An 18,100-nucleotide genomic window follows, 5' to 3' on the forward strand; every position below is an offset into this window, starting at 1 on the left:
CGATACAGACAAGCAAGGCAGTATTGGAACTACGCTGTTAAATTTATTATATACTTTAAAAAATAAGTTGTCAATAGAGATTCTCAATCTCTAAACAATCTAATAAACAAAATCTCTAAACAAATCTAATAATCATTTTCTATTTTTTTATATTAAAAATGTTCAAGTTTGTCAAGTTCAGGATAAAAAAATTTTAAGTGAAGAAGTTGAAGTAATTGATCTTTATTTTATTTACTTGTATTCACTTTATGTATTAATTTGTATTTACTTTATGTATGTGTGTATGTGTGTGTGTGGGTGTATGTTTACTGTTAGTATTTATCTGTGTATATGCTGTTTATTCTCAAGAGAATGTAAGCTCCTCAAAGGAAAACTTTCATTTTTTTCTTTATAGCCCGGGTGCATGGGACTTGGCATACTGAATGTTAATGGAATTAGCTTAAATTTTAATCCAACATCTTTCTCAGTTACATTAAAATATAGACAAGAACTGAAAATCTGAGCTAAATTAAAATATCATTTATCTTGCCCACATGCAGAATGCCAGAAATAAATCCCAAAGTGTGAGTATACTAAAGGAAAATCTCAGTCTTGAATCCTAAGTATTATTATGATAAATGCATGCAATCCTCTTTTGAGTTTGATTAGAACTGTCTTGTGACACGAACCTATCTCAACAGATTTATACAGAGAATTTCTGCTATATAATTTTTGTCAAACTTTTCAGTCTATCTAATGCTCTTACTTCCCAAGAAATATAAAAAATTCCATAACACCATAGAAGCAGTCATGTAATCAGGTAACAGTACATGCCAATACATGTATTGGCTAGAATATAGCTAGAAATAGCTCCCTCTTTTTGTTCTTTTCTGTTTATTCCTGTTTGCATGTGTCTCAAAATATGTGAATTGCTAAAAGAAACCATTGTTCTATTTTTTAAAAATTCTAAATTATAACCATCAACAAAAGCATTCAAATAAAAGAAAACTTTTTTTAAAGACTATACAAACCATAAAATTCAAATTATTTATAGTGTATAGAGAAATGTACATATTAATTTTATTTATTTTTACTAACACTCCTCTCACTAATAAGTATTCTGACCAATACTATTTCTTACAGAATTAAAAAGATCCCAAAGTCCACTTAACAAAGGAGTTTAGGGACCTAGAACAAAGAAGAAAGATAACATTTATTAACCTTTCTTACAGTTGTTAGCTGGGGAGTGATAAAGTCATTCACAGATTACAGAGAAGATAAAAACTGATTATAATTATGGTGACATTAAGAAACTGACATGGGGGTATCCTTTACCTCTTTAATTTTAGAGGCAAGCTGCTGCCTTTCTTTGGAAATTCGGGCAATTTCCTCATCTAAATTTGATCTCTGAAAAGCAAAAATAACAATCACACAGTTAAAGAGATAAGGATTTATAAATTTTTGTTCCTACAGATTTTAAACTTTCTTTAGCAATACAATTATATTCATTCAACAAATTTAATTCAATTCAATACGAACTGAATTGAACCAGTACTCACCATCTACTACACTGGAACCACAACACTTTATTTTTTGTTGATCTGAAATGCCAATCACTTAATCAGCTTATGCCTATCTGATGTATAGTTAAGACCATATCTACCTTTTGCCCCTTCTCACATCGATCCAAAGCACGCTGGCGAGCAAGCTTGTCTAACTTAACATCCAGATGTTCCTTTCTCTCATGCATCTCTTGAACATGACTGGGCAAGTCCTTTTCTAAAATGGTAAAGGAAAAAAAGAGACTTAATTAATACTATTATGGTTTAAACAACATAAAAAATTCTAACTGGTAACTTTAAAGTTCCAAGAGACTGCCAATTATATTTCATGTCCAAGTCATGTAGAGCATAATAAAATGAGTAGGAGCTATATAAGCCTAGGCTCATACTTACTCATTCTGTGGTTAACTTGGCTATCCAGGCTGAATTTTAGGACTTCATTATTAATTGATTTTTCTGGGCCCAGTCGCACTAAATTTATATCTCCACAATTTCCTGTATATAAAAATTGCACAGGATGATCAATGAGGAAAACTGAAAATTGTTGACTAATCCCTCCATTCCTCTCCTTCCTTCTATCTTTGATAGTAAAATATCTACCTTCTTTAATAAGAAGTAAAAGAAAGTATGATTTTCTAGAGTCTCAGACTGAACGTTTTAGAAAATGATTAATATTTAACCTACAGGAGTTTGGTTTATACAAGTATTTTTATTCATATCAGATAACCCATTCTATCTGCCAAACTTAAGTGAATTCCCAAAAATCTCAAATATTCAGAGTTAACTACCTACCTCAGATTTATACCTTCTAATTGCTATTTTGCAACCCAACATCATCAAATTTCAACCATCAGAGTGTGGATAAATATTATCTGCAACAAGTTTTGCTCCTAGGTTGGTTTCCCCTGAAAGCTTCTTATGTTACCTTCCTTGGCTATCAGTTGAAAATTTGAAGAATACTACTTATAAGTGTGACAGGCAATCACAAAATATAAATTATTTAGGAATTATCTGGTACTGTTGCATTCCATTGGACGGCTGTTAAGATTACTGAATAAGGACTAGGTCTCCTACAGAGATTCTGACTTGATGAATAGTCTCACACTTCTTCAAAAGTGCCTACATTAGACAACTAAAATAATAAAAGTATCATACCTAAGGGATTCTTCTTGTCTTGGCATTTTTCTTTAAATTCAAGGATGATTTTTTTCATAAGTTCATCAACAGCTGCATTAGACGGTGCACATACAAGAACACGATTTCGTTTGATTTTGGCATTCAAGTTTTCATCTGAATCTCCCTTCTTTGGTTTCTACAGATTTCCCAAAGAAAAAATACAATGAATTCTACTTTGCAATGTAAAGCTTAATCTATGTCTTGAGTCCAAACTATATTTACCATTTCATACTTAAAGGTCACAAACGACAAAAATTTCCAATCTGATATTGGATAGCCTCAACTCTATAGATCACAACCTACCTCTGTCAGAATACGATACAACAGGCCAACAATAGTTTTTGATTTGCCAGTTCCAGGAGGTCCATGAATCAGACAGATTTTGGCAATTAATGGTGGTTGCTTTACCATGGCATATGCAACTTCAATTGCTTTTTTTTGATCTTCATTATAGTCTTTCAGGTAGGCAAGCTATGTAAAAATGAAAATTAAATTATTTGCTTTTCCTTTTATAGTACAATGAAGGAAATGTAACGAAAGTTTAGATTTTACTTTCCTTAGCTCAATTCAATACATTTATTAAGCCTAGTATGTGTAAGGCACTGAAGATACAAAGACAAAAATGAAAAAGAACCTGCCCTAAAGGAGCCTGTATTCTAAATGCAATCTAAATTGAGGATGGAGAAAAATGTTAACTGGGAAGGATAAGGGAGATTTCCAGGGAAGATAAAAGGATGGCTTTGTGGACCAGGTAACATCTGAGCTACACCTTGAAGGAAGATAAGGATTCTAAAAGACAGAGATGAAGAGTATACTACATGAAAAAAGTGATTTTTTTTTCTCTTTCTGATCTCCCATTTGCTTCTCCACTCCTTATGACTTCCATCCTTTAACTTGTCTAAAACTGCTCTCTCAAAGGCCAGCAATGATTTTTTAATTTCTAAATTAACTGGCCCTTTCTCATTCTCCATCCTTTCTTGATCTCTTCGCAGCATCTGATACAGCTGACTAGACCACCTCCCCTCCTTTCAGGTATACTACTCTTCTCTCTGGGTTTCTGTGACACTATTTCTATCACAGTTTGCCTCCTGTCTGCTAGATCCTTCTTAATCTTCTTTGAAGGATCACTATTTATGATGTATCCCCTATGTATGGATGTACCCCCCTCCTTTCTTCTTTTTCTTCCATTCGTTTTCTTCATGATCTCATCAAAGGACATAGGTAAAACTATAATTTATACAGATAACCCCCGAATCTATATATCCAGCGATCATGTCTCTGAACTGTACTCCGGCATCTCCAGCTGCCTGCCGGACATTTTCATCTAGATGTTATACTGGCATCTCAAATTCAACATTCATTATCTTCTACCTAAACCATCTCTACTCTTAACTCCTCTCTCTGTCACGACACCATACACAATTCTTTCAATCACCCAGGTTTGCAATCCAGGAGTCATCTTTGATTTTTTACTCCCTAACAAATCAGTTGCCAAGTTTTGTTAATTCCTCAACATCTCTCACAACCATTCTCTTCTCTCCAATTCACTCAACTAACATCCTGATTCAGACCCTCATCAACTCTCATCTGGACTATTGTAACAGTTTTATAACTGGTCTTCTTGTATTCGACCTCTCCACTTTCCAATCTACCCTTCTACACAGCTGCAAAAGTAACACTGTGAAACTTCAAAGCTTGAAAAGTGACAAAAGAAACTTTAGTGGCTTTCATTACCTTTGGATAAAATAAAAATTTTTCTGCCTGGCATTTAAAGTCCTTCACATTCTGGTTCTAACCTATCTTTCCAGACTGATTATGTACTATTCCCTCTCATGCACTATATGTTGCAACTAAATTGGCTTACTTGTTACCTTCTGTATATAACAGTCTATCTCCTGTCTCTAGGCCTTTGCATAGGCTGCCCCTCATGTTTGCAATATGATCTCTCCTCATCTCCACCTACTGGAAACTCTAGCTCTAGTCAAGACTCAGTTCAAGTACCACCTCCTGTCAGAAATCTTTACTAATTCCCCTGCTTGTTATGTTCAACTCCTAAAAAGTTCCTTTATATTTATTTTGTATAATTTTATGCTACTTTTTCTGTATATATATTATTTGCCACTTCTGTCCCCACCAAATGTAAGCTACTTGAGGTCATGGGCTGTTTTGTTTTTCTATTTCTAGTGCTTACCACAGTGCCTGACATGTAATAAACACTTAAAAATGCTTGTTGAAATAAATAGAATAGGCATGAGGAACAGCTTATACAAATGCATGTAATGTGGATATTGAATGAAGAATTCAGGAAAGAGGTGGCAGTCCAGTATGGCTGTAGAGTACATAAAGGGGAGTAATGTGATATTAAGCTAAAAAGGCAGAAGCTGGGCTCATATTGTACAGGGCCTTAAAAGCTGGGCTGAGGAGCCTGCATCTGTATCTTAGAAGAAACAGCCTTAAAGTCAATGATTGTTTTTAACTGGACAGTGACACAGTCACATTTGTTTTGGAAATATCAATTTGGCAGTTATGTTGAGAACATACTGGACTTCAAAGAGAAAGACTAGAAGCAGGGAGACTAGTAAGCTGGCTACTACAACAGTTCAAGCAAGAGGTGAAACAAACTTGTACCAGGGTTGTGGCCATTTGGGTAGACAAAAGGGGGTAGATGTGAAAGCTGTTGTGGGATAGTCACAGAAACACAGAATTTGAGAGTTGGAAGGGAATTTGGGGTCATCTAGTCCAATCCACACATGAAAAAGAATCTCCCTAAAACATGTAAGTGGTCATCCAGCTTCTGCTTGAAGATCTCCAAGGAGTAAGAACCCACCAAATCTCAAGGCAGACCATTTCACTTTTATACATCTCTAAATGCGACAATTCTTGCTTTACATAAGCATTATGCAAATTTCACTCCATGGCAGGCCAGACCCCTGCCAGGAGTACTCCCTCCTAGGCACTGAAGGTGCTCTGGCTAAGGGGCAGAGTCACAGAGGGTCTGCAGAACAATCCACTAAAGTTAAGCAAGCACTGGCTGTATTACAAAGACTATCCTGAAGTCAAGACTAAGTTTGCTTTTAACTTTTTTCCACTGCTTTTGTTTCCACCCCTCTGAAATCAAACACAACAAATTTAATCCCTTCTCTACCTCAAAGTCCTTCAAATGCTTGAAGAGAGCTATTATGTTTCCTCTGGGTCAAGTAGTAGACAAGCAAGAAAATATAGTAACTTAAATTGCAATTTAATAATGTATAGTGATTATAGAGGATTTTAAATCTAATCAGTCTAGTCAACTACAGTTGGCAACTGACTGAATGTAAGGGATAAGGAAAAATCAAGAATGACTGAAAACTGAATCTGGTTGATGGAAGAACAGAGGTACTCTCAACTGGAAAAAAGAAATTTGGAGGAGAGTCAAATATAGGAAAGATGATAATTAATTCTACTTTGGACATGTTAAATTTGAGATTTCTTTGAGACATCTAGGTAGAGATGTCAAGCAGGCAGCTGGCAGTACAGGTTTAGAATTCCTGAAGAGGCAACTGAACTGGATGTATAGATTTGAAAATCATCTGCATAAAGATGATAAACAAGCCCACTGAAACAGATGGAACTCATCAGGGTTGAGAGTATACAGAGAGAAGTCCTAGGACTGAGGTCCATGGAGAAAACTCACACGGAAGGAAAGGAATATTTAGATATGATTCAGAAAAAAAAAGAGAACCAGAAGAGACAGCAGCATCTCAGAAGACAAGGGAAAAAAAGAGAATCTAGAAAGAGTAGGCTGCCAACAAGTACAGAAAGCTCAAGGAAAATAGGACTGAGTTTTGAAACAACAGTAAATTTAGTAGTTAAAAGATCACCGGTTACCCTGGGAGAGATCAGTTTCAGCAAAAAGATGTGATTAATACACTTTAAGAAACTGAGAAGGGAGTGAATACTAAGGAAATAGAGTCAACAAGTATAAGCAGATCTTTCAAGGGTACCCTTATCCCATCCCAAATCCCCAACCCCCTACTTTCCAACTCAAGTTTCCTTTTATGTGTTGTCTTCTCCTAGTAGAATCTAAGTTTCCTGCAGGGATTAGTCTTGTTTGTATATGTGTTCCAAGCATTCAGCACAATGCCTGACAGAGTAAGCCCTAAATAAATGCTTGCTTTTTCATTCATTCATTCATATTTCTAGGACAGTGAAAGTGAAGAGAGATGTAAGATGATATAGCTAAAGGTGATAGTAAAGTCAAGTAACAGTTGTTGTTTTTAAAAGGATGAGCATGTTTGCAGGCTGCAGAAAAGGAGTCAGTAATAGAGGAGAGACAGAAAAAGATGGAATGGCTCATGAGACAAGCCACTAGAAGAGATTAGAGAGTAAAGGTACAAGTAGAGGAGTTAGCCCTGTTAAGAAGAGCCATCTCTTCTTCAGTGACTAGAACAATGGAGAAGACTGGTATGAATTTGGAGAGGATATGAAGTATAGAGTTAGGGAAAAAAAAAGGAAACTAATGACAGAGGACTACAATATTTTCACTAAAAGAGTTAGTGACTGTCTGCTACTGGTAGTGAAGTTGGAAGCTGAAGGAAAGATTTGGAATAGCCTCTTTGGGGAATGTGAAAGAAAAGTAAATCAAGGAAGACAAACAGCATTGAGAGTCTGATTGAGAATAAACAACAGATATCATAGTGGACCCAGTCATAATGGTTGTATTCCTTCAGTTTATTAGATGCCAACTGTGTACAAAGCACTATGCTAGGCACTGGAGATAAAAAGACAAAAATGAAACAATCCCTGCCCTCAAGAAGCTGTACTGTCTTCTGCAACTCAGGAGTAAGAACAAAGAAGGCAGCTAGCAGAATGATCAAAAATTTGGAATTGGCAGGGCAACGAAGAGCAGAAGAACAGAGAACAATGTGCTAAGGATGGAGGATAGAACATAATTGAACTGGTTAAACATAGAACCAAGACTAAAAAAGGAATGAAATGAGAGTGGAGTATGAGTTATGGGTTGGATAAACAGAAACAGCAATTGTGATAAGTAATGTAATAATGTAATGTGTAATGTAATAAGTTTTAAGAAGAATGAAGAGTATGTTTGAAAGGACTAAGGCTAAAATAGAAAAAATTTTTCTTGAAATTACGATCAGAAAGGTATTACTGAGCGTGATATCGTGAATGTGGCAATTTGGGGAGGTAGAAAGGTCTAAGGATCCATCCCCATGGACAGCCAAGGGTAAAGCAAAGATTGAGATGTTTGCTTACTCACTCTATCAGCACCAAATCTGAACATAATAACAAGATATGGCTTCAAGATTTCCTTCAATCAATGAATCAGGTTCATATTCCAACTCACCTCTATATTGTTAAACTATTATCAGAGGGCAAGCAAAAAGCTTACCTTGGGTTGTTCTTAATACTTTTGATTGACTTTATCAACCCGTGAAACTTTTAGTAAGCCTCAATTTTCTCTATGTTTTTCTTTTCTATATTCTTGGGCTTTCTCGTTAGCACCTAAGCAATTGAAAAATAGCCTATATTTTTTACTACTTCCTTCTAATTCTCCAGAGCATTCACACAACTATGCAAAATGGATGCATAATAAACTCCGACATAAAATAACTTAAAAAAGTACTAATTCAGACATTTTTACACGTCCCCTTCTCTATCTGCAGTCTACACTTTATATTAATTCCTATATCAAACTGTGATGAATTTAATCCTTTTCCAACATTCAAATGGGATGATCATAGGATTATAGATTTAAGGCTGAAAAGAACCTCAGAAATCACTTGCCAATAGTCATGCAACTAGCAACTGTCAAAAGCAGAATTTGAACCCTCTATCTTCTCAACTCCAGGTCTGGTACTCTATCCACTATGGTACACTTCGCTGCTGTTCTATAAAGATACTTTTCATCTCCTTATTCTACTGAAACACTTTCTTCCTGGAACAAGCCTGCTATGCTTATAATATTAACCTTATCTTATGTTCAGAGAAGCAGGGAAATGTAGTAAATTAAAATAATGATTTAATAGTTTATACTGGTTTTAGAGTACATAACATTCTGACCTTTCCTGACACACACACATAAATATTACTCACAATCCTCTCAGGAGCCATGTTCAATGAATCTCGAGGACAAAAGTCTGAAGTACTTGGGTTCAGAATTGCCCTGGCCAGTGGAATCAGTGAATTCCGCCCCAAAAGAGACAAGGCTTTCAATTTCCGTTGTGTAGTCACCAAAGAACTGATCACAATACAGTCTACTGATTCATTTATGTGGAATGACAAATTACTCTTTGTTTGGATGGAAAGACAACCCTCAAATTGTGCATTATGTCCTATTATTGGGAGAAAGAAAATGCATATAGTGTTACCAATGGATACAATCTAACTAAATAGGGCTTTCAGAATTAAACTTAACAAAATTGATATTCTGTATGCTGTCTTACTTATTTTCTATACAAAGTAAATAGTGACTTGATTCCTTAAAGCTACATGTGTTAGTAAATTTAATTTGTCTTCTAAAAGCAAAGGCAAAACAAAAAATATTAAGAATACAGAGAAGCACAGGAAGATTTATATGAACAGATACAAAGTGAAGCAAAAATAGTAAAGAAATATACACAATGAGTATACCAATGTACATAGGAATAACAAACAAAAAGAAAATGAATGCTGTGTAATTATGATGACCAAGATTGGCCCCAAAGAACAGACAAGAAAATGAACCTCCCTTCCCTCTTTTTACTGAGGTGGGAGACAATGGAGGTGGAAACTGCATGTGTTGTCAGATTCAATAACATGTTGGTTAATTTCGCTGAACTGCTTTCCCCCCCACCGTTTCTTTACTCTTTGCAACAAGAGATGGTTCTCTAGGTAGGAGAGCAGGTAAAGATACGTTTGGAAATGAGGATGATGTTTTGCAAAAACACAAGATTATCAATAATTTTTTTAAAAAAAGCAAATGCAACAGTCTGAAGGCCTTGGAGTTTTAATTAAATCTGGTATTTCCTCTTGCAACTCTTCCAAATGCATTCTATACAAAGGACCTAGGTTCTACACACTTTAGTAAAGCACACTACCTATTAAAATGACAAAATATTGGATCAGATTATAGCACTGGACAAAATCTTTAATAATCATCCAGTCCAAATCCCTTGTTTTATAGGGAAACAGGCCCAGAAAATTCAAGTGATTTGCCTACAGTTACACAGGTAGTAAGCAGCAGAGCCAGGATACGAACCTAGGTCTTCTGACTCCAAATCCAGTGCTCTTTCCATTACACCATGGAGCCCTGTAATCATTTCAAGGAAATAAAGCCCCACATGTCTATGAAAAGGCATATGGAAGATACAAACTCATTCTTATCTTACATAGAAGAGATTAAGGAAGCAACATAATACTAGGAGTTAGGGTCACCACAGCTACTTTAAAGTAGAGAAATACTTTAAACTACTTTACAGAGTTTGAATTAGGCATTTAGAAATCTTAGTTACAAGTCATATGACTTAATCAAAGGTTGGAAATCAATTTATCATACAACTAAATATATTATTTTAAAAACAAAGAATTCCATAGATGACAGCAATAAGCAGCATGAAAGAATTACAAAAGAAAGGAAACTCAAGCTTTAAAATTAGAAAAATTTATGCTAGGCCTAAATTTATAGTTATGAAAACTAGAAATGACAAGTAAACAGAGTAATAAAGCAACATAAAGCAATACATTTAGGGAAATAAGTTCTTAAATGGGCAATAAAAAGCTATGGCTTTATTCTATCTTTGGCTGTAGTGTTTGATTCCTTACTGACTGAGGAGCGTCGAAATTGAGACACATAACCACAATGATACATTTGCTGATCTTCATCTCACTCTCTTCTGTAGCATTTTTTTTTCCATTTAATTTTTTAGGAATCAAAAATACCAAATCATTTTCCTTGGATGCAGTTGTTTAGCCATATCACACTCTTGAAGACAACTACAGAAAAAGTAAATCAGAAAAAAATTACATGTTTACTATAGAAACTTATGTTTACTATAGCTATGGCTAATAACAGAAATATTTTAAGGGGCTGTAAGTTAGCAAAATTCAAATCTTGTTACTATGACAAACTGAGTATATATTTAAACCACTCATATTATAAAAATGTACTAATAACTACTTTGCCAAGTGAAGTAATATGTAATCTCGAATATTATCATAAAAGTGCCATAAATTTTTTTTTACTGAATATCAATACTACAACACTGGGTGATAATTAGCAACTTAATTCTAATTTGTTATTAGCTAGGTATTAGCAAATTAGCTAAAAAAATGTATTAATTTGGGGAGGTCAACATATTTTTAAAAAATCAAGTGAGTCTTATTCTTTCTCATTATAACAACTTAAGAGGTAGACATTCCACTGAATTCTAGTGTTATATGTCTATAAAAAATCACTGGTCTCCTTTCAGGCTAGTACTGATGACAAATGACAGAGGCAGCTTCCCTCTGGTTATCATCTCATGTCCTTATGACCACTGCTCTGACCTAATGAAATTCTTTCTCTGGTCCCCTTTCCCGTTCCTGGCCTCTCTGCTATAAGTATTTCCACAGTTATTCAGAAGGAAATATCAGGCCCCTAAGTGAATGTATGTTTCCCATTAATAGTGGAATGGCCATCAATATTTAATATTAAAAACATTTTTACAAGTAGATACAAATTCAGCCTGACAGATTTTCTTTTAAATGAGAAACATGCAAGTGACAAATATTCCTATTTTAGTATTAAAAAAACCAGAATACCTGTACCTATTTCTCAAACTCTTCAAAAATGAAAAAAAAAATTACCCACAAACTGCCCACAATTTATGTCACCAGGAGAAAAGCTTCGTAAATGGAGTTCAAAGGCATTCTCTTTCTTTGGGTTGTCAATCCATTCTTGGGCCACCTAAACACACAAAGTGGCAAATTAAGAAAGCTAAATCATTTTAGGAAGACATTCTTTAAAATATAATTTCTAAAACCACATTATATCTCAGCAATAATTCATAATTAGAATATCCAGATCTGGAAATAAGTGGATTAGAGCAAAATTTTAGTACCGTATTATTCGCATTAAGGAACACACCCTTCCCTTTCCATTAATAACAAATGTACTTTGTAGAGGAGCTAACTGGGAAGTATGTTGTGCCAAAACAAAATTTATCAATGACTTTAAAATGGAGGAAAAATTCATTGCCTAAATCTTATAATCTGCTCAACTCAAGTGCCTGAATATAGAAATAGCTCACATTTGTATGAAGCTTTAGAGTTAAAAGTTTTATATATCTCAGCTGAGCTATCTTGTCCTTCACAAAGTCTCTTTTCTATTTTTTAATAGCCATATTTAGTCTGATATATTTGAATCTGCAAAGTACTTCAGATTCTTTTGGAAATAGGCATGGTGGAAATCTTAAGTATATCTAAAATCTGAATCTAGAGGAAGCTAAACATTTAGCAATATACCTTGATTAGAGAATTAACATTTTAAAAGATATTGCAGAAATTCATTTTGCTTGACTATGCATATTTGTTACGAGGGGTTTTTTCCTTTCTTTTTTCATTTCTCAATGTGTGAGGTGGGATGGAGAGGAGAAAAAAAAAAACTTCACTAAAAATTAATTTAAAATAAGCCTTGTCAATCAGCAAATACAGGAGAATGGCAAATTTTCATAAATTCAAAAATAACATACTTACTGTCTCAAAAGTATTCAATATCAGCAAAGGGAAAAAAAACATTTAGATAGTCTTGAGAGTCCTGAAATGTGAGAGGAACAGGTCTTGAGATGGACTGGTAAAGATCTGCTGGAGGCCCAAACTGATCAAAATTTACAAACATTTCATACTTCCATTTTAAGATCTCTTTAACAAAGCTGTCGAATACAGATTGCCGCACAGGAAAATTTGCAACAGAGGAAGCTTGAAAAGTTCTTTTTTTCTCAAGGAGAGTTGGTGGAGTAAGTCTGTTGAAGTAGTTTGGAGAGGTCTGCATGTTCTGTGGTTGAAGAATGTTGGACAAATTTTTCCCCTCATCATTCAAAATTGGCTTTTGAACTAATGGAGAAACTGGATGCATTAATTTGGCCTTTGTTGTGGCTATCAAATTTGTTTGATTTTTTGATGCAGGTGGGAGTTTTAAACTATTTTCTATAGCTCTAGAAAGATGAGCATTTCGTGAATTACTACTTGAACTAAAAATCTTAGTAGTAGACTTTATCGTTTTGTTAGACAGTGAAGGTGGCAAGCTTGGTTTAGCAAAAACATAGTCATCAGCTACTTTAGCTTCAGAATGTATAGAGCAATATTCATCCAGATTTTCAACAGTGTCAGTACAATCTTTGTGCTTACACTTTTTACTAATTGAAGCCCTGTCCCAGTGAGATTTTTAGAATCTTCCTCCATTTCTACTGTATCTCTTTCAATAGGAACTTCAAAGTCATGAAAACTCTCTACCTGTGAACTTAGTTCCATATCTATGGGATCACGTTGTGTTAAAAACAAATTATTTTCCTCTGTATCACTGGTAACATCAGAGTCTGCCTCTCTAAAATTTGTTTCCTCAGAATGAAAACAAGGTAAGTGTTGGACAACCCCTGTTAGGCCACCTCCAACAGAAGATGAGTTGGACAAATGGCTCTTTGAGGTAGAGACAATGGTTTCATCTGTTTCTGCTCTAATATTTAATTCTGTACAACTATGTTTTGTAGAAAGAGGACTATCACTAGCAACCTGTGATGGAGTTTTTGCTTTAACTGTTTCTATCTCAGAAAATGAGCTTTTTCTTTGATGCTTTTTATCACCGCCTGAGGCCAGCTTGTTTTTTTCTTTAAAATTGTCACTGGGTCCAGAAGATGCTTGAATAATAGCTTCAGAACTCTGAACTGGTTTTATAATTGCCTTTGGAGAAGAGTCTTTACTATGAGTGGCAGAAAGTCCTTGTTGATTTTTGTGGGACTTGGGTCTTATCTGTCTTAAAAACTGAAGATCTTGGCATGCCAACATTTTCTTGTTATTTTTTACAACCAGGGTCTGAGGAGTAATTAACTTTGTCTTCTTCTTTTGCTGAGTGTCAACTTCACCTGCAGTTTTTCCACGGTCACGTAACTTTACCACAAAATCTAAAGATCGCTGGGACAAGTCAAATGCTTTTCGAGGCCCCTTTTTCAAACCAAGTTTTTCAGCAGTTGAAGTTGGTTCAGGACACCGGCGAATTTTCTTTGGAGGAATTACAGCAGGCATTGTTCTACCACGTATCTTTTGGGGACTAGCTTGATTCATTTTTTTATTTTGTCTTCTTGGGGGATTAATATTGGTTTTCTTTGAATTTTTAGAAACTGAAGTTCTTCTGCTGAATTTTGGACTGGAAAGAGACTGAGGAGAACACTGTTCACCTGATTCTTCAGAAGAAATTTCAAAATCTAAATTAGGTGATGCTGAAAGAGTAGATGTAGATTCTTTCTCCTCTTTCTCATCTATATTGTTAGTGTGCTCTTCAGTAAGATCCCCAGAAATACAAATATGAGGTTTGTCTACATTTCTTGAACTTGATGAAAGATCTTCAGCAATAGGTGCTTTATATGGCTGTTTCTTACTCTTTGTTTCAATTTGAAATTTCTCATTAGGAAAAACACTGCACTGTGCATCTAAATGTTCTTCAAGAGTTTCTGCTACTTTCTGAATAACTTCATCAGATATATAATCTGTATCATACCCCAGTCATTTGTCTGATCATCTATGGCACTCTCACCTGTTGAAGTCAAACAAGAGTCTTGTTCTGGTTCATTTTCCTGAACAGAATTTTTGCTCTCTGGTTCAGAATCTTGCCAAACGGAAAATACTTCATATGGAGTTTCAAACTCAAAAACTGTGAATCAGATTCCTCATCCAGCAAAGGAGATTTTGTTTCTCATCTTTTTCTAGTTTCTTCTCCAAAATGGTATTAGAAGTTGAAGGATACTCTTCTGGAAATTCTCTCTTAATGCCTATTTTATCTATTTGAATTTGTTTCTGAAGATTTGGTGATCTTTCATCACCATCATCATCATCATCGTCATCTGAAATTATTATAACTTGATTTCTTGTGGTCTCCACAACAGAGGTTAATTCATTAATAAAGTTAACTGTAGAATGTTCATAACATTTTCACTTTTTCTCTGTGGCTGGTAAGAACTTTCTTGAGTTGAATCTGAAGGGAAATTAACACCACCAGTATGGACTATGAAAGAGTGTTGATCGAGGTCTTTGAGTACTTCAGAATCTGTTAAGGTACTAAATTTAAAATTCTGAGGAGGCATTTCTTCTCTTGCCAAATTAAGTGGAACATGATCATTATCACTATTAATTTCCTCAGAATTACTGCCCTTTGATTCATGCCCGTTTGTGTGATGTATAAGCTGACATTTTTTTTTCAATAAGATATTTCTAATTGTTTTAAGTGAAACCATATCATCATCCTCATCACTATCACTTTCCTGTGATAGGTAATCTTTTTTATGAAATGTTAGGGGATCTAGCTGTCTATCATCTGATTTTTTCTTTTTAACCAATGAATTATCATTTCTTGATTCTTGCTCTTCATTTGTTGTATCCTCTGGAGCAATACAAGGCTCTGACTGTGCTTTCTGTATTAAGGCAAACCCTTTCCGAACATCCACATCTTTGCATGGATTATGACTCCCCAAACTGGATGAATTCTGCTTTGATTCTAATTGTTAACACCGGTGACCATGGTGGTTTTTTTGTGTTCCTTCATTACTTGTAATAATTTTGCACATAATTCATCTTTCTGTGCTTTAGTCCTAAACTTTGAGCTCCTAAAGCCAAAATCACTTTTTGAACAGGAATCATCACTTGAGCTTGATACAGTTTGGGGAGAATCAGATCTAGACTCAGTAGTCATCAAACGCGTCTGAATATTTGATGTTCTGTCATATCCTCCTTCCACTGCATTATTTTCTGAAGCCAAATTCTGTTGTATATCTGTGGAGTTGTTCTCTTCAGTACACTTCTGTTTTTCTACATTATCTAGAATCTCATGATTATGAGATCTGTTAGCATCAGGGTTTTTTTCCTGCTTTAAGAATGATTTATTTGAAAAATGGTCATCTAGTTTTGACTCCTTTAAATATGTTTGCCTATTTTCCTCCTCCCAACTGTAATTTCTTCTCAGATACGGACTTTCTTGCCCTCGACGGACATCAGCTCTCGGTGGTTCTTTAGAAAATGATGGACTAGGACTGTCCTGAGATGTATCCTTTTTTGATCTCTCCACAGTTGCAACACTTTCTTCTTTAATATAGATTGCAGGGGGGGTTTTACATGCTACAGTCCTATCCACAAAAGTGCTACATGGTACTCCTTTGACTTTTTTGTTTTTAATGATTTGTTTCAAACATGTTTGTAATTCTAGGGTCTCTTGACTATTTAAATGCCAACCAAGGGACAAATTTCCCCTCAGGCACAAGTTGAGTTTGTCTAAGAATTGTTTACAAAGAGTTTGCTGTCCAAGCTGGCAACCTTCCCTCAGAAGACTTCGGATTAGCTGCACACAAGCAAGCTGTACAGAATTAGATGGAATTGAGTGTAAAGGCAAAGAAGATATTACAGTTGCCCCTTTGGAGTAGCTTCCAGATGTCTTCTCAGCACTCCGTGCAAATGCTGTGGTAGGAAGTTTAGCACATTTCACGACTGCTTCTACCCATTGCTGAGAACTAACCCATAGCAAATGCAAACAGTTCTTATTTCTATGTAGTTCAATTACTGACACCAATATCAAAAGGAAAAACTCAGTGACTGTGTCACACACTGCTACTTTTTGGTTGAGGACATCTTTGACTTCTGAATATAGATGATGAATAACCTCCACTATGTATGCTACACCCAAATCCTTGAGATCCATGAGAGACTGAACAAAAGGAATAAACCAAAGAAATGTGCTGTTATGAACACGCATGTCTTGTCCAATATCAGACTGAAGTACGCTGGCTAATGTTTCCATTTCTTCATACATGTTAGGACAGTAATCAGGGCAAATAGCTGATCTCCATCCTGAATCCTAAGGTGAGAAAATACAACGATATTTAGTTAAAAATGAACTATTTTTAGTCTACAATTAAGTACTTTAATACACAGGTTAAAACAAGATATATTAAACAAGATATACGGCTAAACTTCTGTAATATCTATGTTGTTAAATTATTTTAAAATACAAATGCAGGTGGGTAGAAACAAGTCAGAATTTAATACACTGGTAACCTGAAAAGATACATTTCTGTACCTCTCTCAATTCAGTTATACTAAATACTACTGAGTTTTTTCGGTGCATTTTCCTTCCCCTTCAGTCAGTTTCAATCTCCTTCTAGACCTGTCTTCTTCTTCTACCTACCCCTCAAAATTCTATACTGTGTCTTCTGGAAGTTCACATGTGCAACTATATCTGTGTAGTCAGCATGCCGAAATATGGCCAGGACATTGCAAACAATTTCAGTTTGAGATGCTGCATGGTGTGAAAAATTGTATTAACACTGCAAAACGTGGGTTTAGTCCTAGATTTGCTACTTACTAATTGCTTGATCTTAAGCAAATCACTTAACCTCCACTGAGCTTCAGTAGCCTCATCTGTAAAATGAGGATAATAATTAAATCCCACCAGGTTGCAGTGAATATCAAATAAGATAAAGGGAAAATAATTGTAAGTGGTAAAAGACTATAAAAATGTATGGTACTTACAACTGAACCAAGCTAAAGTTACAAAAAGCTGCCAATTGGGTCCGTGACAAATTTTGGTTGTTTAATTTCAAGTGGGCCCTCAATGATTCAAGGCAATTGTTTAATCCTCTTCACCACAAGGACTCTTCTAACCCTTCTCTTTTCACTTTTCTTCTACCCCTTCTCTTTTCACTTTAAGACACTCACTTCAATCAGTCAGTCAATAAGCATTTATTATGTGCCAGGGACTTTGCTAGGTAGTAAAAAAAATGCAAAAAAAAAGTTCCTTCTCTTAAGGAGCTTACAGTCTAACAGGGAAAACAACATGTAAACAGTAGTATATAAATAAGATATACATATATATAGGATACACTGGGGAGGCATTAGCATTAAAGGAAACCCATAAAGGCTTCTTATAGAAGGTAGGATTTTAGCTGGGCCTGAAGGAAGCCAGGGAAGCCAGGAGATAAAGATGAAGAGGGAGAGTGTTCCAGGTATTTGAAACATAAAAATTCAGAGTTAAAATAAAAAGCTGGAGCAAAATCTATTATTCTTTAGCTGAACTCAAAAACAAGATGTAGCAATCATAATCTCAGTCAAGGTAACAGCAAAAATGGCTTGATTTAAAGAGAACAGGGAAACTATGTTAAGTTGTGTCAAGA

At 35.1% G+C, this 18,100-nt stretch overlaps 1 protein-coding gene across 1 annotated transcript in view; it reads right to left on the minus strand.

Annotated features, from left to right (window-relative positions):
- The window catches only part of SETX (senataxin), a 53,280-nt gene that overhangs the window by 21,684 nt on the left and 13,496 nt on the right, over nucleotides 1-18,100 (minus strand). Inside the window, 18 exon segments of the mRNA XM_036749866.1 lie at nucleotides 1,315-1,386; nucleotides 1,643-1,758; nucleotides 1,935-2,036; nucleotides 2,697-2,853; nucleotides 3,021-3,188; nucleotides 8,811-9,049; nucleotides 10,518-10,577; nucleotides 10,580-10,648; nucleotides 10,651-10,716; nucleotides 11,568-11,640; nucleotides 12,429-12,464; nucleotides 12,466-13,083; nucleotides 13,086-14,435; nucleotides 14,438-14,595; nucleotides 14,598-14,615; nucleotides 14,618-14,875; nucleotides 14,878-15,444; nucleotides 15,447-16,785. Of these exon segments, the coding sequence (XP_036605761.1) occupies nucleotides 1,315-1,386; nucleotides 1,643-1,758; nucleotides 1,935-2,036; nucleotides 2,697-2,853; nucleotides 3,021-3,188; nucleotides 8,811-9,049; nucleotides 10,518-10,577; nucleotides 10,580-10,648; nucleotides 10,651-10,716; nucleotides 11,568-11,640; nucleotides 12,429-12,464; nucleotides 12,466-13,083; nucleotides 13,086-14,435; nucleotides 14,438-14,595; nucleotides 14,598-14,615; nucleotides 14,618-14,875; nucleotides 14,878-15,444; nucleotides 15,447-16,785 (5,466 nt within the window).

This window comes from Trichosurus vulpecula, chromosome 3 (genome assembly GCF_011100635.1).
Source record: "Trichosurus vulpecula isolate mTriVul1 chromosome 3, mTriVul1.pri, whole genome shotgun sequence".
NCBI classification, from domain to species: Eukaryota; Metazoa; Chordata; class Mammalia; order Diprotodontia; family Phalangeridae; genus Trichosurus; species Trichosurus vulpecula.